This window comes from Salvelinus sp. IW2-2015, linkage group LG23 (assembly GCF_002910315.2).
Source record: "Salvelinus sp. IW2-2015 linkage group LG23, ASM291031v2, whole genome shotgun sequence".
Taxonomy (NCBI): Eukaryota; Metazoa; Chordata; class Actinopteri; order Salmoniformes; family Salmonidae; genus Salvelinus; species Salvelinus sp. IW2-2015.
Genome location: NC_036863.1, coordinates 45,605,224 through 45,627,846, shown reverse-complemented (window position 1 = coordinate 45,627,846; position 22,623 = coordinate 45,605,224). Strand labels below are relative to the sequence as shown.

General features: G+C 41.5%; 2 protein-coding genes across 2 annotated transcripts in view; one reads left to right on the top strand and one right to left on the bottom strand.

Moving 5' to 3' along the window:
* Positions 1–17,950, bottom strand: part of adamts8a (ADAM metallopeptidase with thrombospondin type 1 motif, 8a) — a 29,753-nt gene extending 11,803 nt beyond the window's left edge. The window contains exon 1 of the mRNA XM_023968798.2: positions 17,212–17,950. Coding sequence (XP_023824566.1) covers positions 17,212–17,946 — 735 coding nt within the window. The 5' untranslated portion in view covers positions 17,947–17,950. The remainder of the gene's footprint in view (positions 1–17,211) is intronic.
* A 2,677-nt stretch (positions 17,951–20,627) lies between these two features.
* The window catches only part of adamts15a (ADAM metallopeptidase with thrombospondin type 1 motif, 15a), a 29,076-nt gene continuing 27,080 nt past the window's right edge, over positions 20,628–22,623 (top strand). Inside the window, exon 1 of the mRNA XM_023968533.2 lies at positions 20,628–21,915. Coding sequence (XP_023824301.1) covers positions 20,941–21,915 — 975 coding nt within the window. The 5' untranslated portion in view covers positions 20,628–20,940. The remainder of the gene's footprint in view (positions 21,916–22,623) is intronic.

Genomic DNA, 22,623 nt, shown 5'->3' with positions numbered 1-22,623 from the left:
AATATCTCTCTGGCAAGAAGAAGGGCGGGGGTGTATGCCTTATGATTAACGAGTCGTGGTGTGATCATTACATCATACAGGAACTCAAGTCCTCTTGTTCACCTGACCTAGAATTTCTTACAATCAAATGCCGACCGCATTATCTAACAAGAGAATTCTCTTCGATTATAATCACAGCCGTGTATATCTCTCCCAAGCAGACATATCGACGGCCCTGAAAGAACTTCATTGGACTCTATGTAAACTGGAAACCACATATCCTGAGGCTGCATTTATTGTAGCTGGGGATTTTAACAAAGCTAATCTGAAATAAAGGCTCCCTAAATTTTATTAGCATATCGAATGCGCAACCTAGGCTGGCAGCAATCTGGATCATTGCTACTCTAACTTCCACGATGCATACAAAGCTCTCCCTCGCCCTCCTTTCGGCAAATCTGACCACGACTCCATTTTGTTGCTCCCAGCCTATAGACAGAAACTAAAACAGGAAACGCCCATGCTCAAATCTGTTCAACACTGGTCCGACCAATCTGATTATACGCTTCAAGATTGCTTTGATCACGTGGACTGGGATATGTTCCGGATAGCCTCAGACAACAACATTGATGTATACTCTGATTCGGTGAGCGAGTTTATTAGCAAGTGCATCAGTGATGTTGTAGCCACGGTGACTATTAAAACCTTCCCCAACCAGAAACTGTGGATTGATGGCAGCATTCGCGCAAAACTGAAAGTGCAAACCACTGCTTTTAATCATGGCAAGGCGACCGGGAACATGACCGAATGCAAACAGTGTAGCTATTCCCTCCGCAAGGCAATCAAACAAGCTAAGCGTCAGTATAGAGACAAAGTAGAGTTGCAATTCAACGGCTCAGAGACGAGACGTATGTGGCAGGGTCTACAGTCAATCACGGATTACTAAAAGAAAACCATCCCTATCGCGGACACCGAAGTCTTGCTCCCAGATAAACTAAAAAACTTCTTTGCTCGCTTTGAGGACAATACAGTGCCACTGACAGGTTCCGCTACCAAAACCTGCGGGCTCTCCTTCACCGCAGCCAACGTGAGTAAAACATTTAAACGTGTTAACCCTCGCAAGGCTGCTGGCCCAGACGGCATCCCTAGCTGCGTCCTCAGAGCATGCGCAGACCAGCTGGCTGGTGTATTTACGGACATATTCAATCAATCCCTATCCCAGTCTGCTGTTCCCACATGCTTCAATAGGGCCACCATTGTTCCTGTTCCCAAGAAAGCTAAGGTAACTGAGCTAAACTATTATTGCCCCGTAGCACTCACTTCCGTCATCATGAAGTGCTTTGAGAGACTAGTCAAGGATCATATCACCTCCATCCTACCTGACACCCTAGACCCACTCCAATTTGCCTACCGCCCCAATAGGTCCACAGACGACGCAATCCCAATCACATTGCACACTGCCCTAGCCATCTGGACAAAAGGAATACCTATGTAAGAATGCTGTTCATCGATTACAGCTCAGCATTTAACACCATAGTACCTTCCAAACTCGTCATTAAGCTCGAGACCCTGGGCCTTGACCCCGCACTGTGCAACTGGGTCCTGGACTTTCTGACGGGCCGCACCCAGGTGGTGAGGGTAGGAAACAACATCTCCACCCCACTGATCCTCAACACTGGGGCCCCACAAGGGTGCGTTCTCAGCCCTCTCCTGTACTCCCTGTTCACCCATGACTGCGTGGCCATGCACGCCTCCAACTCAAACATCAAATTTGCAGACGACACTACAGTGGTAGGCTTGATTACCAACAACGACGAGACGGTCTACAGGGAGGAGGTGAGGACCCTCAGAGTGTGGTGTCAGGAGAATAACCTCTCACTCAACGTCAACAAAACAAAGGAGATGATCGTGGACTTCAGGAAACAGCGGAGGGAGCACCCCCCTATCCACATTGACGGGACAGTAGTGGAGAAGGTGGAAAGTTTTACGTTCCTCTGCTTACACATCACAGACAAACTGAAATGGTCCACCCACACAGACAGCGTGTTGAAGAAGGCGCAACAACGCCTCTTCAACCTCAGAAGGCTGAAGAAATTGGACTTGTCCCTGAAAACACTCACAAACTTTTACAGATGCACAATCAAGAGCATCCTGTCGGTCTGTATCACCGCCTGGTCCGGCAACTGCTTCGCCCACAACCATAAGGCTCTCCAGAGGGTAGTGAGGTCTGCACAACGCATCACCGGGGGCAAACTACCTGCCCTCCAGGACACCTACACCACCCGATGTCACAGGAAGGCCAAACAGATCATCAAGGACAACAACCACCCGAGCCACTGCCTGTTCACCCCGCTATCATCTAGAAGGCGAGGTCAGTATAGGTGCATCAATGCTGGGACCGAGAGACTGAAAAACAGCTTCTATCTCAAGGCCATCAGACTGTTAAACAGCCATCACTAACATTGAGTGGCTGCTGCCAACATACTGACTGAAATCTCTAGCCACTTTAATAATAAAAAATTGGATGTAATAAATGTATCACTAGTCACTTTATATAATGTTTACATACCCTACATTCCTCATCTCATATGTATATACTGTATCCTATACCATCTACTGCATCTTGCCTATGCCGCACGGCCATCGCTCATCTATATATTTGTATGTACATATTCTTATTCATTCCTTTACACTTGTGTGTATAAGGTAGTTGTTGTGAAATTGTTAGATTACTTGTTAGATATTTCTGCATGGTCAGAACTAGAAGCACAAGCATTTCATTACACTCGCATTAACATCTGCTAACCATGTGTATGTGACCAATCAAATTTGATGATATAGAGACACATGGCTTTTTAATTGAATTCACAGGACATTTGAACAGTATTTAATCATACAAACACAACTATCTGTATTACTCTTCATATGCTGACAAACTGCACATGTGTGGTTTGAACTTTCAATGTTTGGTTTTCCAACCAGATAATTAACCATCTGAGCCTTGTGGCTTTGTTCAGCCAAATATGGTCAATCAGGACACAGAACACATTAAAATGTACCCATCCTCTTCATATGCTGTGTACTTGTAATTTAAAATTGATTAAATTGAGCTTTTTTGTCACTGGCATACACACAATAACTTGTAATGTCAAAATGAGATGTTTTTWAAAAAACATTTTTACAAATTAATTGAAAATGAAAAGCTGAAATGTATTGAGTCAATAAGTATTCAACCCCTTTGTTATGGCAAGCCTAAATAAGTTAGGGAGTAAAAATTTGCTCACCCAGTCACATATGTTGCTCGGACTCACTCTGTGTGCAATAATAGTGTTCAACATGATTTTTTAATGACTGCCTCATCTCAGTACCCCCACACATTTTTTATTTATTTATTTATCCATTATTTTACCAGGTAAGTTGACTCAGAACACATTCTCATTTACAGCAACAACCTGGGGAATAGTTACAGGGGAGAGGAGGAGGGATGAATGAGCCAATTGAAAACTGGGGATTATTAGGTGACCATGATGGTTTGAGGACCAGATTGGGAATTTAGCCAGGACACCAGGGTTAACACCCCTACTCTTACAATAAGTGCCATGGGATATTTAATGACCTCAGAGAGTCAGGACACCTGTTTAACATCCCATCCAAAAGACAGTACCCTACACTGCCCTGGGGCATTGTTTAGACCAGAGGAAAGAGTGCCTCCTACTTGCCCTCCAACACCACTTCCAGCAGAATCTGGTCTCCCATCCAGGGACTGACCAGGACCAACCCTGTATAGCTTCAGAAGCAAGCTAGCAGTGGTATGCATGGTGGTATGCTGCTGATATGCATACAGTTATCTGTAAGGTCCTTCAGTGATGCAGTGAATTTCAAACAGAGATTCAACCACGAAGACCAGGGAGGTTTTCCAATGCCTCGCAAAGAAGGGCACCTATTGGTAGATGGGTAAAAATTAAAAAGCAGACATTGAATATCCCTTTGAGCATGGTGAGGTTATTAATTACACTTTGGATGGTGTGTCAATACACCCAGTCCTTCCTAACTCAGTTGCCGGAGAGGAAGGAAACCATTCAGGGATTTCACCATTAGGTGATAGTGACTTTAAAATAATTACAGAGTTTAATGGCTGTGATAAGAGAAAACTGAGGATGGATCAACAACATTGTAGTTACTCCAAAATAATAACCACATTGACAGAGGGAAAATAAGGAAGCCTGTACAGAAGAAAAATATTCCACAACATGCATCCTGTTTCTAACAAGGCACTAAAGTAATACTGCAAAAAATGTGGGAAAGCAATGCACTTCTTGTCCTGAATACGAAGTGTTATGTTTGGGGCAAATTGAGTACAACACGTTACTGACTAGCCTTCTCCATATTTTCAACCATAGTGGTGGCTGCAATATGTTATGGGTATTCTTGTAATCGTTAAAGACTGGGGAGTTTTTCAGGATAAAAAATAAATGGATAAGCACAGGCAAAATCCTAGAGGAAAACCTGGTTCAGTCTGCTTTTACACACTGAGAGATGAATTCCCCTTTCAGCAGGACAATAACCTAAAACACAAGACCAAATCTACACTGGAGTTGCTTACCAAAAAGACAGTGAATGTTCTTGAATGGCCGAGTTACAGTTTTGACTTAAATCTACTTAAAAATCTATGGCAAGACCTGTAAATGGTTGCTTAGCAATGATCACCAACCAATTTGACACAGCTTGAAGAATTCTGACTAATGGGCAAATGTTGCACAATTCTAGTGTGGAAAGCTCTTAGAGACTTACCCAGAAAGACTCATAGCTGTAATCGCTGCCAAAGGTGCTTCTACAAAGTATTTTCTCTGGGGTGTGAATACTTATATAAATTAGATATTTCTGTATCTCATTTTCAATACATTTGCCAAATTCTCTAAAACAATGTATTAACTTTGTCATTTTCGAGTATTGTGTGTAAATGAGTGAGAAAGAAAGGCTGTTACACAACAAATGTTGAAAAAGTCAAGGGGTAGGAATACAGAATAATGTGGTTTCTGAAGGCACTGTATGAAGTGTAAAAAAAACATTTTTATTTTTATGATTAAATGCTTTTCAAATTTCCTATTAATGAAATTCTATGCAGATTTTTTACATAGGAAGTGTAAAKAAATCTGGTTGTGTTTGTATGATTAAATGTTCAAATTCAAATGTCCTATGAATGAAATTATATACAGATTGTCAACATATGAAGTGTTAAAAATATGGATGTGCTTGTATGATTAAATGCTGTTCAYATGTCCTATGAATTAAATAAGAATGTCCTGTSTCTCTACAGTGCATTCGGAAAGTTTTCAGACKCCTTGACTTTTTCCACATTTTCGTACGTTACAGCCTTATTATAAAATAGATTTGATCGTTTTTTTCCCTTCATCAATCTACACACAATACCCCATAATGACAAAYKAACATTTTTGCAAATGTATTAAAAATAAAAACTGAAATATCACATTTACATAAGTATTCAGACCCTTTACTCAGTACTTTGAGAGTTCAAAGAGATCAATCTTGGTTTAATCAGACCAGAGGATCTTGTTTCTCATGGTCTGAGAGTCTATTGGTGCCTTTTGGCAAACTCCAAGCGGGCTGCCATGTGCCTTTTACTGAGGAGTGGCTTCCAAAATTCCTCTATTTGAGAATGATGGAGGCCACTGTTTTCTTGGGGACCTTCAATGATGTACATATTTTTTGGTACCCTTCCCCAGATCTGTGCCTCYACACAATCCTCAATCGGCGCTCTACAGACAATTCCTTTGACCTCATGGCTTGGTTTTTGCTCTGACATGCARTGTCAACTGTGGGACCTTATATAGACAGTTGGGTGCCTTTCCAAAATATGTCCAATCAATTGAATTTACCACAGGTGGACTCCAATCAAGTTTTAGGAATATCTCAAGGATGATCAATGTAAACTGGATGCACCTGAGCTCAATTTTGAGTCTCATAGCAAAGGGTCTGAATACTTATGTAAATCAGGTATTTCTGTTTTTTTATTTGCAAAAATGTCTATAAACCRGTTTCCGCTTTGTCATTATGGGGTACTGTGCGTAGATTAATGAGGAAAAACGTYACGTAACAAAATGTGGAAAAAGTCAAGGGGTCTGAATACTTTCCGAATGCACTATTTCTCAAATACAGTCCTCAAATATGAATTGCCATTAAATCCGGAGAGAAAGATAACGTGGATGGATTCCAATCTGCTTTCCTATGCTTTAATTTGCATGCTAAGTATGTTGTGGTAATATTAGGTCAAACGTAAATACACCATTTTCTAAATGCTCTTGAATGTTGTGAAGACCTCCAAGACAAGGTAAAATGTATATTGAGTGAACATCAATGGATGTATATTGAGTGAACATCAATATTATGTTAAATTTAAAAGACATATGCTATGAACTTCATAAAAACMAACATTTAATTCTTACAACATTAAGGGAATGTCCTGTGCAACCTAACCTTAAACATTGTATGAATGTCATCACAACTGAGCATATTTTGTGTTTTGGTAAACTATCGTAATTTACCCACACTGTTCCCACAACCTAATTACATGTTCTTGGAACCTTTTAAAGGACTCAGAAACACTGTTTTGTCAACATTCTTGCAACATCAAAGGAATGTTTTGTACACGCTGATACAAACGTTATCTGAATGTCAAAACAACTGGACAGTTGTCCCAACAATGTTCCCACAACCTAATGAAATTTGTGGGAATCAACAGATGAACTGTGTTGTGGGAACGTTCTTGTAACATCAGGTGAATGTTTTTTTGCACCCTAAAAGAAACATTGTGAAATCATCTGCACAGCTGGACAGTTTTGGTGTTTTGGGAACATATATTTTGTCCCCACAATGTTCCCACAAGCTAATGAAACATTCTGAGAACCTTTAAAGAACAGATGAAATGTMTTATAGGAACATTCTTGCAACATCAGGCAAATGTTTTATACAAACATACAAACMTTTGGGGAATGTTCTGTGYTSGTWGTTACAGATGTWGTGCACAARATTTTAGTGAATGCTAGAACATTCCAAGGATATTTAATATAAAACATTTATGATAAATACATAGATTTTTTCAAAACAATTCTCTGAATGTTTTTGGTATGTTATATTCTTAGTGTTAGATAAATCCCTAACTAGAATTTAATGTGAATCTGTTATGGGAATGTTCCCGGGTTTGCTGGGAAGGCACTATCAATTGTGCACTACCTAGTTGATGTCAATAAACATTGAATCCTGGATTCATTTCACTGCTTAATTAATTGCAAAGAGATCTGACAACACACGCTCTGCAGGCAGTCAGAGAAGGGACCCAAATCCGTAAGCCAATTGTAATCAAATGTTTAAACATTTGTGTTTTTCTTTCCATCAATAAAATGGGTGGAAGGACCACAAAAACAAACTCCTCTTGGCTTCCTCTCATTCCCAGATGGTTTAAACTCAAACACAAGACTCTGTGCCAACATTTTTATTTACCGTTTCAGATAGACACAAACTTAGTTAGATTGTATAACATCACACGGTATATTAAGACCAGAATGTCTCCATCTTTTCTGAGGTTATTAGGTATTGACAGAGATATATAGTGAGCTCCAAGAYTATTGGGACAGTGACACATTTAGTTTATTTTGGCTCTGTACTCCAGTACTTTGGTTTTGAAATCATAAAATGACTATGAGTGCAGACTGTCAGCTTTAATTTGAGGATATTTTCATCCACATCGGGGGAACTATTAGAAATTACAACACTTTTTGTACATAGTCCCCCCATTTTAGGGGACCAAAAGTTTTCGGTCAAATTCACTTACATTACCGTTCAAAAGTTTGGGGTCACTTAGAAATGTCCTTGTTTTTGAAAGAAAAGCTATTTTTTGTCCATTAAAACAACATCAAATTGATCTGAAATACAGTGTAGACATTGTTAATGTTGTAAATGACTATTGTAGCTGGAAACGGCAGATTTTTTATGCAATATCTACATAGGCGTACAGAGTCCCATTATCAGCAACCATCACTCCTGTGTTCCAATGGCACGTTGTGTTAGCTAATCCAAGTTTATAATTTTAAAAGGCTAATTGATCATTATTGCAATTATGTTAGCACAGCTGAAAACTGTTGTTCTGATTAAAGAAGCAATACAACTGGCCTTCTTTAGACTAGTTGTATATCTGGAGCATCAGAATTTGTGGGTTCGATTACAGGCTCAAAATGACCAGAAACAAATAACTTTCTTCTGAAACTCGTCAGTCTATTCTCGTTCTGAGAAATGAAGGCTATTCCATGCGAGAAATTGGTTGAGAGCTTCAAGTTCCTTGGTGTCCACATCACCAACAAACTAACAAGGTCCAAGCACACCAACACAGTCGTGAAGAGGGCACGACAAAACCTATTCTCCCTCAGGAGATTGAAAAAATTTGGCATGGGTCCTCAGATCCTCAAAATGTTCTACAGCTGCACCATCGAGAGCATCCTGACAGGTTGCATCACTGCTTGGTATGGCAACTGCTCGGCCTCTGACCACAAGGCACTACAGAGGGTAGTGCGTACAGTCCAGTACACCACCGGGGCCAAGCTTCCCGCCATCCAGGACCTCTATACAAGGCGGTGTCAGAGGAAAGCCCTAAAAATGTTCAAAGACTCCAGCCACCCTAGTCATAGACTGTTCTCTCTGCTACTGCACACAAAGCGGTACCGGAGCGCCAAGTCTAGGTCCAAGAGGCTTCTAAACAGATTCTACCCCCAAGACTCCTGAACATGTAATCAAATGGCTACCCAGACTATTTGCATTGCCCCCCCCCCCCCACACACCGCTACTCTCTTATTATCTATGCATAGTCACTTTAATAAATCTACCTACATGTACATATTACCTCAATTACCTCGACTAACCGGTGCCCCCGCACATTGACACATTGACCCTGAACCGGTACCCCCTTCACCTTACAGTGAAACCAATAGCCCCACTATTGTTATTTACTGCTACTCTTTAATTATTAGTTTTTCTTATCTCTTACTTTTGTTTTTTGGGGGGTATTTTCTTAAAACGAAATAGTTGGTTAAGGGCTTGTAAGTAAGCATTTCACTGTAAGGTGAACCTGTTGTACCTGTTGTATTCGGCGCATGTGACAAATACAATTTGATTTGATTTAATCCTGTGGTTAAAATTTCACCCTCATAACAACAGTTTTTCAAATCAAATGTGTTTTCCACGTAGATTCCACATCACAATACATTGGCAAATTACGTTGAAAGAACGTTGATTCAACCAGTTTGTGCCCAGTGGGGAACTTGACCCAAGCCAAAATACCAATTAAAATCCCTAACATGTTGAAATGCTCTTTAAATTTTATTGACAGAGGGGATGTTTTTGTGGACTTGCAGACTAGTTAGGCCTACTGTAGACCTACTAGAAAGTAAACGCACATTTGTCCCCCGGCTTGGCATGATATTGAATAACTCATTTTGATCATTGAATTTGCGGGAATATTTAGTCTTACTTTCAATATAGCCACATGGCCATAGGGGAGTTTTTCAAGAGAATTGGCTTTCCCGACAAGCACTGTGCTGTGCCTGTCATGGTTGTGAGAATGTGGGATGATATTGGAATTGCACAGCCTCACATGAGTCATGGCTGCCCAACCTGGTCTCAGAGCATTTCGTTTTATTCTGTACGTAAACCCGCGAGGTAAAATTTTACATTTTGTATGTTATGTATTAACATGTGATTACAATTGATATATTATGGTACATTACGAATTGAAATTCATACAATATGTTACGAATTACAATTTGTAATGTACAGTACCAGTCAAAAGTTTGGACACACCTACTCATTCCTGGGTTTTTCTTTGTTTTTACTATWTTCTACATTGTAGAATAATAGTGAAGACATAAAAATATATTTGATTTATTTTTATTTAACCTTTATTTAACTAGGCGAATCAACTAAGAACAAATTCTTATTTACAATGACGGCCTACCAAAAGGCCTCCTGCGGGGCTGGAATTATTATAWATTTTTTAAATATAGAACAAAACACACATCACGACAGGAGACACCACAACACTACATCAAGAGAGGCTTAAGACACCTCATAGCATGGCAGCAACACAACATGACAACAACATGGTAGCAACACAACATGGCATCGGCACAACATGGTAGCAGCACACAACATGGTACAAACATTATTGGGCAAAGACAACAGCACAAAGGGCAAGGAGGTGGAGACAACACGACCTCAAACAAACCAGACACAACTGTCAGTAAATGTCCGTGATTGATTCATTGAATGAAAAGAGGAAGATGAACTGTCCAGTTTGAGTGTTTTTTACAGATCGTTCCAGTCGCTAGCTGCAGCCAACTGAAAAGAGGAGCGACCCAGAGATGTGTGTGCTTTGGGGACCTTTAACATAATGTGACTGGGAGAAAAAGGTGTTGTATGTGGAGGATGAGGGCTGCAGTAGATATCTCAGATAGGGGGGAGTGAGGCCTAAGAGGGTTTCATAAATAAGCATCAACCAATGGGTCTTGCGACAGGTATACAGAGATGACCCGTTTACAAAGGAGTATAGAGGGCAGTGATGTGTCCTATAAGAAGTATTAGTGGCAAATCTGATGGCCAAATGGTTAAGAACCTCTAGCCACTCGAGAGCACCCTTACCTGCCGATCTATAAATTGCGCCTCCGTAATCTAGCATGGGTAGGATGGTATAAGACTGTATCATCTGTATATAAATGGAGGAGAGAGCTTCCTACTGCCTGAGCTATGTTGTTGATGTGTATTGAGAAGAGCGTGGGGCCTAGGATTGAGCCTTGGGGTACTCCCTTGGTGACGGAGTGGTTGAGACAGCAGATTTTTTGACTTAATACACTGCACTCCTTGAGAGAGGTAGTTAGCAAACCAGGTCAAAGACCCCTCAGAGACATCAATACTCCTTAGCCGGCCCACAAGAATGGAATGGTCTACCGTATTTGGGGCGGCAGGTAGCCTAGTGGTTAGAGCGTTGGACTAGTAACCGAAAGGTTGCAAGATCGAATCCCTGAGCTGACAAGGTAAACATCTGTCGCTCTGCCCCTGAACAAGGCAGTTAACCCACTGTTCCTAGGCCGTAATTGAAAATYAGAAYAAATTAAATAAAATCAATAGCTTTGGCCAAGTCAATAAAAATAGAAGCACAACATTGCTTAGAATCAAGGGCAATGGTGACATAATTTAGGACCTTTAAAGTTGCAGTGACWCATCCATAACCTGAGCGGAAACCAACTGGGACTAGATACTATAGACATCAAGAAAGCCAGTCAGTTGATTATTGACAAGTTTTTCCAACACGTTTGATAAACAGGGAAAAATAGAAATTGGCCTATAACAGTTAGGATCAGCTTGATCTCCCCCTTTAAATAAAGGACGCACCATGGCTGCCTTTCAAGAGAGGAGAGTTTAAGGAGCTCCTTTAGCACCTCGGACTCAGTGACCACCTACAGGGAGAAACGTTGTAGCAGGACAGGGGAAAACATTAGAAGGGGTGGGTGATGAGGAAATGTTGGAAGGGGAAGGAGGCATGGCTGAATCAAATAGGAATCCTAACTTAATGAAGTGGTGATTATAGAGATCAGCCATGTGCTCCTTGTCAGTAACAACCACATCATCAACATTAAGGGACATGGGCACCTGTGAGAAGGAGGGTTTATTCTCTAGGTCTTTAACTGTTTTTAGAACATATTGGGGTTAGACCCACAGAGAGAGAACTGCTCCTTAAAGTAACTAACTTGGCCCTCCAGATAGCCTGAGTGCACTTATTTCTCATTTGCCTGAACGAGAGCCAGTCAGCCTGAGTATGCGTGTGCCTTGCGCCAAATGGAATTCTTGAGGTGGAGTAACTCTGCCAGATCACGGTCGAACCAGGGGCTGAACCTGTTTTAATTCTCATTTTACTTTATGGGGGTGTGTTTGTTAACAATACCACTGAAAATATCAAAAATGAAGGTCCAAGTCTTCGACATAGGGGATCAAGCTGATTCTATACCAATTTACAGAGGCCAGGTCTGAAAGCGTGAACCACTGCATTTAATCATGGCAAGGTGACTGGGAATATGGCCGAATACAAACAGTGCAGTTATTCCTGCCATAAGGCAATCAAACAGGCAAAACGTCAGTATAGAGACAAAGTGGAGTCGCAATTCAACGGCTCAGACACGAGACGTACGTGGCAGAGTCTACAGACAATCACAGACTACATAAYGAAAACCAGCCACGTTGCAGACATCGACATCTTGCTTCCGGACAAGCTAAACACCTTCTTTGCCCGCTTTGAGGATAACCCAGTGCCAACGACGCGGGCCAAGGACTGTGGCCGATGTGAGTAAGACGTTTAAGCATGTTAACCCTTGCAAGGCTGCCCAGACGGCATCCCTAGCTGCATCCTCAGACCAGCTTTCTGGAGTGTTTACGGACATATTCAATCTCTCCCTATTCCAGTCTGCTGTCCCCACAAACTTCAAAATGGCCACCATTGTACCTGTACCCAAGAAAGCAAAGGTAACTGAGCTAAATGACTATCGTCTTGTAGCACTCACTTCTGTCATCATGAAGTGCTTTGAGAGACGAGTCAAGGATCATATCACCTCTACCTTACCCGACACCATAGACTCACTTCCATTTGCTTACCGCCCCAATATATCCACAGATGATGCAATAGCCATCGCACTGCACACTGCCCTATCCCATCTGGACAAGAGGAATACCTATGGAAGAATGCTGTTCAGTGACTATAGCTCAGCATTCAACACCATAGTACCCTCCAAGCTCATCATTAAGCTCGAGGCCCTGGGTCTGAACCCCCGCCCTCTGCAAATGGGTCCTGGACTTCCTGACGGGCCGCCCCCAGGTGGTGAAGGTAGGAAACAACACCTCCACTTCACTGATCTTCAACACTGGGGCCCCACAAGGGTGCATGCTCAYCCCCTTCCTGTACTCCCTGTTTACCCATGACTGCATGGTCACGCACGCCTCCAACTCAATCATCAAGTTTTCAGATGACACAACAGTAGTAGGCTTGATTACCAGCAGTGACGAGACAGCCTACAGGGAGGAGGTGAGGGCCCTGGGAGTGTGGTGCCAGGAAAGTAACCTCTCACTCAACGTCAAAAAAGGAGGTGATCGTGGACTTCAGGAAACAGCAGAGGGAGCACCCCCCTATCCACATCGACTGGACCTCAGTGGAGAAGGTGAAAAGCTGCAAGTTCCTTGGCGTAAACATCACGGACAAACTGAAATGGTCCACCCACACAGACAGTGTGGTGAAGGTGCAACAGCGCCTCTTCAACCTCAGGAGGCTGAAGAAATTTGGCTTGGCACCTAAAACACTCAAACTTTTACAGATGCACAATTGAGAGCATGCTGTCATGCTGTATCACCGCCTGGTACAGCAACTGCACCGCCCACAACCACAGGGCTCTCCAGAGGGTGGTGCGGTATGCCCAATGCATCACCGGGGGRAAACTACCAGCCCTCCAGGACACCTACAGCACCCGATGTCACAGGAAGGCCAAAAAGATTATCAAGGACAACAACCACCCGGGCCACTACCTGTTCACCCCGCTATCATCCAGAAGGTGAGGTCAGTGCAGGTGCATCAAGGCTGGGACCGAGAGACTGAAAAACAGCTTCTATCTCAAGGCTATCAGACTGTTAAATAGCCATCACTAGGACATTAGAGACTGCTGCCTATGTATATAGACTTGAAATCACTGGCCACTTCAATAATGGAACACTAGTCACTTAAATAATGTTTACATATTTTGTATTACTCATCTCATATGTACAGTATATACTGTATTCTATTGTATCTTAGTCTATGCCACTCTGACATTGCTCGTCCAAATATTTATATCTTCTTAATTCCATTCCTTCACTTAGATTTGTGTGTGGGTATTTTTGTGAAATTGTTAGATATTACTTGTTAGATATTACTGCACTGTTGGAGCTTAAACACAAGCATTTCGCTACACCCGCTAAACACGCGTATGTGACCAATAAAATTGTATTTGATTTGATTGTATTTGATTGGAAGGCTTGCTAATTAAAGTTTTTTAGCAAGCGTCTATGACAAATCAGTACAGGTCGTTTCACTGAGCAGCCATTATGAACACAGGCTTTAAAACAATGATCGATAAGGTCATTACAGAACACACCAGACTGATACCTATCAGGATTATTTGTGATGATAACATCAAGGAAAGTAGCCTTTTCTGGGTGTTTGGAGACATACCTTGTGGAATTGGTAATAATCTAAGAAAGAGTTAGGGAGTGCCATTGCTTTAGGACTTGGTCAGGTGGTTTAAGCATCTGCCAGTTTAGGTCACCTAGCAGGACAAATTCAGACATAGGGTATTTAGGGTACAGGCCAGTGCTGATGGTGGACAATAACACCCAGCAACAGTCAACAAAGAGCTATTTGAAAGTTTAATGCTTAGAACCAGAAAATCTAATTGTTTGGGGACAGACTTGGTGGAGACAACCGAGCACTGAAGGTGTTCCTTGTTAAAGATTACTACTCTACCACCTTTGGAAGATCTGTCTTACCGAAAAAGGTTATGACCAGAAAGGTTAACATCAGTGTTTAAAACACTTTTTCTTAACCACGTCGCAGTAATGAACAACACATCTGGATTGGAGCTGTGAACCCACACTTTCAATTGATCAATTTTAGGCAATAAGCTTCTAGGGTTAACGTGTAGAAAACCCAGGCTTTCACGAGAGCAGAAATCAGTGAAGCAGATATCAGAGCAGATATCAAGTCTGAATTGCGGCTAGCAACAGTAGATGGTCCAGGGTAGATGATCCAGTAATACAATCAGGGCACGGCAGAGGATAGAGAGAGCTCTGCAGTGTTGATTTATGACATTTGAATATGCATTAAATGGCAACAAGATCATATCGTACAGCAATTTCATCAGGTAACATGAATACAAAGCCAGCAAGAGGTGGTTAGAATAGGATGGGAGGCCAAGAGTCTGTATAACCAATAGAGAGTCAGAGTCCCGAGTGTGGAAACAAACATAGTCTGTCCTACTATGAAATACGAAATAACACATATGGAATCATGCAGTAACCAAAAAAGTGTTAAACAAATCCAAATATATTTGATATTTTTCAAAGTAGCCGCCTTGATGACAGCTTTGCACACTCTTGGCATTCTCTCAACCAGCTTCATGAGGTAGTCACCTGGAATGCATTTCAATTAACAGGTGTTCCTTGTTAAAAGTTCATTTGTGGAATTTTTTTCCTTCTTAATGCGTTTGAGCCAATCAGTTGTGTTGTGGCAGGGTAGCAGTGGTATACAGAAGATAGCCCTGTTTGGTAAAAGACCAAGTCCATATTATGGCAAGAATGGCTCAAATAAGCAAATAGAAACGACAGTCCATCATTACTTTAACCGCCACATGAAAGAATGACCCATGGTTACCTCTAATGCAGAGGATAAGTTCATTAGAGTTACTAGCCTCAGAAATTGCTGCCCAACGAAATGCTTCACAGACTTCAATTAACAGACACATCTGAACATCAACTGTTCAGAGGAGACGGAGTGAATCAGGCCTTCATAGTCAATTTGCTGCAAAGAAACCACTACTAAAGAACACCAATAATAAGAAGAGATTTGCTTGGGCCAAGAAACACGAGCAATGGACATTAGACCAGTGGAAATCTGTCCATTGGTCTGATGAGTCCAAATTTGAGATTTTTGGTTCCAACCGCCATGTCTTTGTGAGACACAGAGTAGGTGAACGGATGATCTCTGCATTTGTGGTTCCCACCGTGAAGCATTGAGGAGGAGGTGTGTTGGTGTGGGGGTGCTTTGCATGTGACACTGTCAGTGATGTATTTCGAATTCAAGGCACACTTAACCAGCACGGCTACCACAGCATTCTGCAGCAATACACCATCCCATCTGGTTTGCGCTTAGTGGGACTATCATTTGTATTTCAARAGGACAATGACTCAACACACCTCCAAGCTTTGTAAGGGGTATTTGACCAAGAAGGAGAGTGATGGAGTGCTGCATCAGATAACCTGACCTCCACAATCACCCAAGCTCAACTCAATTGAGATGGTTTGGGACGAGTTGGACTGAAGAGTGAAGGAAAAGCAGCCAACAAGTGCTCAGCATATACTTCAAGAGTATTAGAAAAGTATTCCAGGTGAAGCTGGTTGAGAGAATGCCAAGTGTCCAAAGTTGTCATCAACGCAAAGGGTGGATACTTTGAAAAATCGCAAATATATTTGATTTGTTTAACACTTTTTTGCTTACTGCATGATTCCATATGTGTTATTTCATAGTTTTGATGTCTTCCCTATTATTCTAAAATTTAGATTTTTTTTTTTAAATAAATAAAAACCCTGGAATGAGTAGGTGTGTCCAAACCTTTGACTTTCACTGTATGTGCAATTTTTAAAATATGTTACGTATTTGCAAAATGTACAATATGTTACGAATTTGRAAAATGTATGATATGTTACGAATTCCAATTTTTTGTTGCTAACGTTAGGTAGGTGGCTAGGTGGCTAATGCTAATGTTAGCCAGATGGCTAACATTAGCTAGGCTAGGGGATATTGTTACAGTTAGGAGTTAGGTTAAAGGGTTAAGGTTAGGGGTAGCTAAAAGGGTTAAGGTTGAGGAAGGGTTAGCTAACATGCTAAGTGGTTCCAAACTACCTAAAAAGTAGTAAGTAGTTGCAAAGTTGCTAAAATACTAAAGTTATCCATGAACAAAGATTGCTAGACATTTGCATTATATGCCCACCCATCCACCCTCCTTTTGTTTTTGCCTTAAATAAACTTCTATCATATGTTTAATATGTTTTTATTTATTTTACCCTTATTTTACCGGGTAACCATACCAAMTAACATATACTAATTTAGTTTTCACGGATTTACATTTACTATATTACGCCTAGTCTATGAGACCAGGCTGGGCTGCCTTGACAGTTCCACAAATGACATTTCAGGCGCTTATTTTTGCCTGGAAAATTAAACTGCTTTGAAAACCCTTTGTGTGTAATGACGCGTTTGGAAATGTGCCCATCACATTGCAGCCAATGCAAAAATATATATAATTAGTGTATTGGTTTCTAATTTTTGTTAACGATATATTCAGTTTGTGGTTATCAATTTGTGCCAGTTCATGCCCTCACCTTTATTTCGTCTCCATAGAAATGTGTCATTGAAGCGTCGGCTACGACCAGCGTCTCGATATATCTTGGAGAGGAGACAAACCGTCGCTTCCGTCCCGTCGCTATCTCAGCATCATCAACAGGATATGCAGTGCCGTCATCTGTGGCCAGACGGCTTTTATCCTTCACCTGATCAAAAGCTTGGAAAGTCTTGGACACATTTTGTACGTCGGTCAAAACTCTCCTTTTTATAATGTGCACATGCAAGAGTGATCTCTCTGTTTTACCTTGGCCAAGAACTTTGGGTTGAATTAGATACACATTCCCATGCGCTATGAAGAACCCTTGCATCCCGTGGCACAGGCTCACCGCGACAACAGATTCCTGGTCGGTGTCCACATTCCCTGAGAAGAAGCAGCCTTTAAGCTCGTCCCCATTCCCGTCTGTCTTGGTGATACCACCGGTAAAATGCCCTGATCTGGTTCRGTTGAAAAGCGCAGCAAGATGTTTCGATTGTATGTGCTGAATGGTTAACTTTGGAGCAACAAACGAGTCATCCGGAATCAAATTCAATGTGAAGTCCTGGCCGAAAGCTGTCAATCTGAAACACTGTTGATCCTCGCTCCTTTTCCAGAGCCGACCGCTGGTCTTCACACTGTTTCGGACGGGTATGGTCTCCTCCGAGTGGAACATTTCCGACAGCACAACGTTGTTTAAGGACAGGGTTAATAAAGTGATATGCAAAGTTGAACCCATTTGATTACTATCACAAGCACCGTTTCTATCAAAGAAACGATGTAAAATAAGATATTTTTTCTTCTTAATAGAGAAATTGCTATGAATAAAGAAGAGCGCGTATGACAGGTACCATACAGTCTTGAGTGCTCAACATAAAATTGCGCTATAAATTAAACATCCACCAATACATCTATAGGAGTTGCAAAACAGTAGGCTATACTAAAAATAAAGAATTATTCTAATAGTTAGTTGAGGTCAGCACTCGAGACCTGTAGCAGACTGAATAAGCGGCGACTTCTCGTGGCTCTGGTATTTATACAGCCTTGCTCTTCTAAAACATAGGCCTAAGTGGTTTATTTTTTTAATATCATTTGCTGCTGCTCTCTCCACCCCCTCGTGCTTACAGAAAAAAACATCAACTAAAATCAAATTGATCCAATGGGACCTCACTGGCACGCCCACTCTTCAATAGTTCCAACAGATATTCTAGACGGGAAAGTCTAAACGGGATCCTTGGGACGTCCCTGGACCGAGTCAGGTCGAAGTAATACCAGCAAACCGTTGGCTCAACTCCATTACGCTTAGCTCTCTATTTCAGCGGCAAACTGCAGCCTGAGTCTGAAAATATAATCAAATCTCTTCCAGAACTGCACGCGCACACTTAAGGCTCGAGTCTCATCTTCACGTTCCATCTGACAAGACTGGACCGAAGACAGTACAGTATTTAGGACCTCTGTGACTGGACTGTTTACCACCAAATATCTGATTTCAGCTCAAAGGAAGCACTTACATAGATTACATAATAAAGCCGTGAATGTTACATAGAGGAAAGACTTGAGCACTTTTCTCTTCTCTGGAATTATTTTGTAGGCTGTGCGTGTGCTGTTTTTCATTCTCAGTGACTGACTGAGCTCGACACGTGCACATTATTTAGGATCAGTAGGCAGTTTATGGCTATAGCCATTGACATTTATAGCCTGGTAGTAAAAATGTAAAATGGCTTTTTGTTAAACAACAATAATAATGTAATAATGGTGTTTTCGTTAGACACATTCAATTAAGTTAAACACGCCCACATCTAACACACAAATGTGGAGTTAAATAAAAAATGGCAAAATTACAATGAAAAATAAATATGCAATCGCATCACATTCACTTTGGGACTTTTAAAATGCTTCGATGTCTATTASATATTTTTCTGTTCCCATTTTGGCCACATTACAATAGGCTACTTTACTTCGAAGTCTCTATCAGGCGTCAGCTAAATTATCATAATGACCKATGATAAAACAAAAGTATTATTCAATCACCGTCTTTTAACCASGATGTGGCAGTGTTGTTTCACAATTCAAATGTAGGCGCTTCTGGTGATGTCGTTGAAACCCATGTATGTTACAAAAAAATGAATTTAAATGGGAAGAAATCAAACAAATGATGCACACAATTAAAACCTAACAGTTAATGGATGATAGCAGCTAATTGTATTCAATTTATTCGATGAGACATTARTTATTTCAAATAGGGGACACATAGACATGCAGCATGGAAGCTGTGTACATGATTCTGCCTATTCTGCCACAAGATGCCGCACTTGTATCAGCCGCCAGCATATTGTATCTAAAAAGAGGACTGACTGGACACCGCCGGGCATTAATCTAAATTAAGTTGGAGTTTTGAACAATCTTGAAAGAAGCAAAAACGTCAAGTAAAAGTACCCAACACATCACATTGTTTCACTTTGTCAAGGTTGTGTTGTATTCATATTTTCACAATTCCATAGTAACATTAGGCTAATGTGTTACATTGTAGGCTATAAACTCGTGTTGAACTTGAATGGACTTTTCCCCGATGATCTGATGATGATGGTTGTGATAGCATGATTARTTTATAATCAGATATAGCCTAAACCCTGTCTCACTGGCTCAATTATATTACAGTGCATAGGCATGTAAGCCCAATATTTTCAGGTAATTATAAACCCCAAGAAGAATGTGTATATTGAGCACAAGATTACAATTATGCACACTATCCACGGCCACTGATGTTTGTCTCTGAGCTCGTCTGCCAATAAGATGACCATATTTGTATCCTCAGTGGGTGTTGAAGCATAGCCTAACCCTAGATACATCTTACTCATTCACAAAGCCATGTTATATAAAAGGACATTTTGTAGAGTATAGTCACTGGCTAGTAAACAAATGCAAAATATACCACTCATTTGGTGTTGTGCCACTTTGCTTTGGATACAGATGTGTATGGAGGCAGGCTGCGCGCTATGCACTGCATAACATAGCACAGACCCAGCTCGAGGGGTAAGTTGGAAGAAAACCCTGCTTTTCGTGTGCTGCGCGGAAGTGGTGATACTAATACAGTACAGAGTTTCAAGTGGTCGCAGAGTAAACCTTGAACTGAGACGCATAACCAATGAGCTTTCCCGAGCGCCTCCCCAAAAACTCTGTTGTCACTAGTTACCGCAGCCACAAAGTCAAAATTGTCTATATCGTAAAAAATCATTGAAACAAAAATGTGCGTTATAGTCTTAATTTAAGGTTATGGTTAGGCATAAGGTTTGCAGTGTGGTTAAGGTTAGGGATACATTTAAGGTTAGGTTTAAAATCAGATTTGAAGAGAAATTGTAGAAATAGGCGGGGTTAWACCATAATTATGACTTTGCGGCTGTGGTAACTAGTTACGACCCCAAAAACTCTGATTACAATTTCTCAATATTTAGGCTACTCATGACGCCAAAGCATAAAGTCCACAGAAGGCAGCAATCGGCTCAGCAGACAGGTAGATGATGGGAACGGGTCAGATACTGAAGGATTTTGCACTGAGCGGACTTGTAACGGCAATGTTTTAGAATAGCCTTCCATTCGCGCCTTGGATTATTCTCTGTTGTATCGATCACTCATTACGACTGCATTAGAGGGAACGCTTACGGCTCGTGCAGGCTACTTCTGCTGTTCATTTCAATTCCTGATCATTACATTAGGTTACTCAATAAAATCAATCATGGTTATGTTCATAAGGACAATATTGCTCTATTGTTTCGTGATTCTACACTCCAGATCCGTTAATTGCATGGAGAGTGAAAGTGAACTTTGCTACCCCATTAGACTGGATGACAAACAATATGAGCCTAATGTTTTTGACAACGGCGAGGATATTCTTACGGGGATAATTGTTCTTAAAATACGCGCCTTCCAGCAGGAGTTAGTGCTTGATTTGCATCCAGATTCTAATTTCCTTGCCCCCACCGTCTCTGCCTCCAGTCCAGCTGCAAGCGGGGACCTGAGCAGGTGTTTTTACTCTGGTTATGTCAACTCAGACCGGCTCTCATACGCAGCGCTGAGTCTGTGCAAGGGCTTGCAAGGCGCATTCGGTTTCAAAGGCTGGGAATATTTCATCAAGCCTGTCCACAATGACACCACTTCAGGAAATACCAGGAGCGCCGAGAGCGTGCATGTTATCCGGCGCCGTAGCAACACTAACTTCAATGGTAACTCGACCTCCAGGTGCGCGGTGGACACGGGTCTGAGTCCCGAGGTCGCCGCGTCTTTGGAGAAATACAAGCACTTATACAAAGGGCACAATGGGACTGAAACAATGTTGAAAGGTATCCAAGGTAGATCKAAGAGATTTGCCTCCATCCCCAGATCCAAGAGATTTGCCTCCATCCCCAGATACGTGGAGACGCTGGTTGTTGCTGATGAGTCCATGGCTAGTTTCCATGGAGATGACCTTAAACATTACCTCTTGACCCTCATGTCTGTGGCAGCTAGGCTCTACAAACACCCCAGTATTCTCAACTACATCAACATTGTAGTTGTCAAGTTCATTGTGCTAACTGATGACGACAAAGGACCCAAAGTCTCAGGCAATGCAGCAATGACGCTGCGTAACTTTTGCACTTGGCAAAAAAAGATGAATAAGAATAACGACAAGCATCCAGAGTATTGGGATACTGCCATACTGTTCACCAAGCAGGTAAAGTTGAGCTTTATTCTGTCAACATGGGGTGCTCTCTCTCTCTGTCACCTTGCGATCACCATGGGAGCATGGGGTYGCAGGTAGCTTATTGCAAAGGTGTTGGGGCAGTAACCGAAAGGTTGCTAGTTTGAATTCGACAAGATGAAAAATCTATGATCTATCAATCTTAACCCTGATTGTTCCAGGGTCTCCGTCAATAATAGTTGATTCCTGRCCGTGACCCCACTCTCAGGGTTGCAATAAGCCAAAAAACACATTTCCATTTTACACCTCACACTTGTACATGCAGTGAAACTGGATAGATTTAAGCACCCTCWATTTGACCTTGGTTTGCAAATATGTATGCATCTGTGCAATTAGAATTACTGTGTAATCTGCATGCAGAATGAGGATTATTGTGATGCATCGGACCATTGCAATAGTTTGAAAATGGGAATATAATTGAATGCACCACATAAACAATCTAATCCAGTCTATAATGCTGACCAGCATCTTCTATTAGTCAACAGTGAGCTATAGGCAATGTGTTTGTCTATGGTGACATAGATGCCATATAATAGAACTTGTGTCACAAGGAGGTATGGGAGCCTTGGCATAAGTCCATGTAAACCCAATGGCACACGAGACATAGTCGTAGACGTAACACTAGCTAAACCAACCCAACCCCAGGTCTCATAAAGTAGACACTGACTTGATTTATACTTG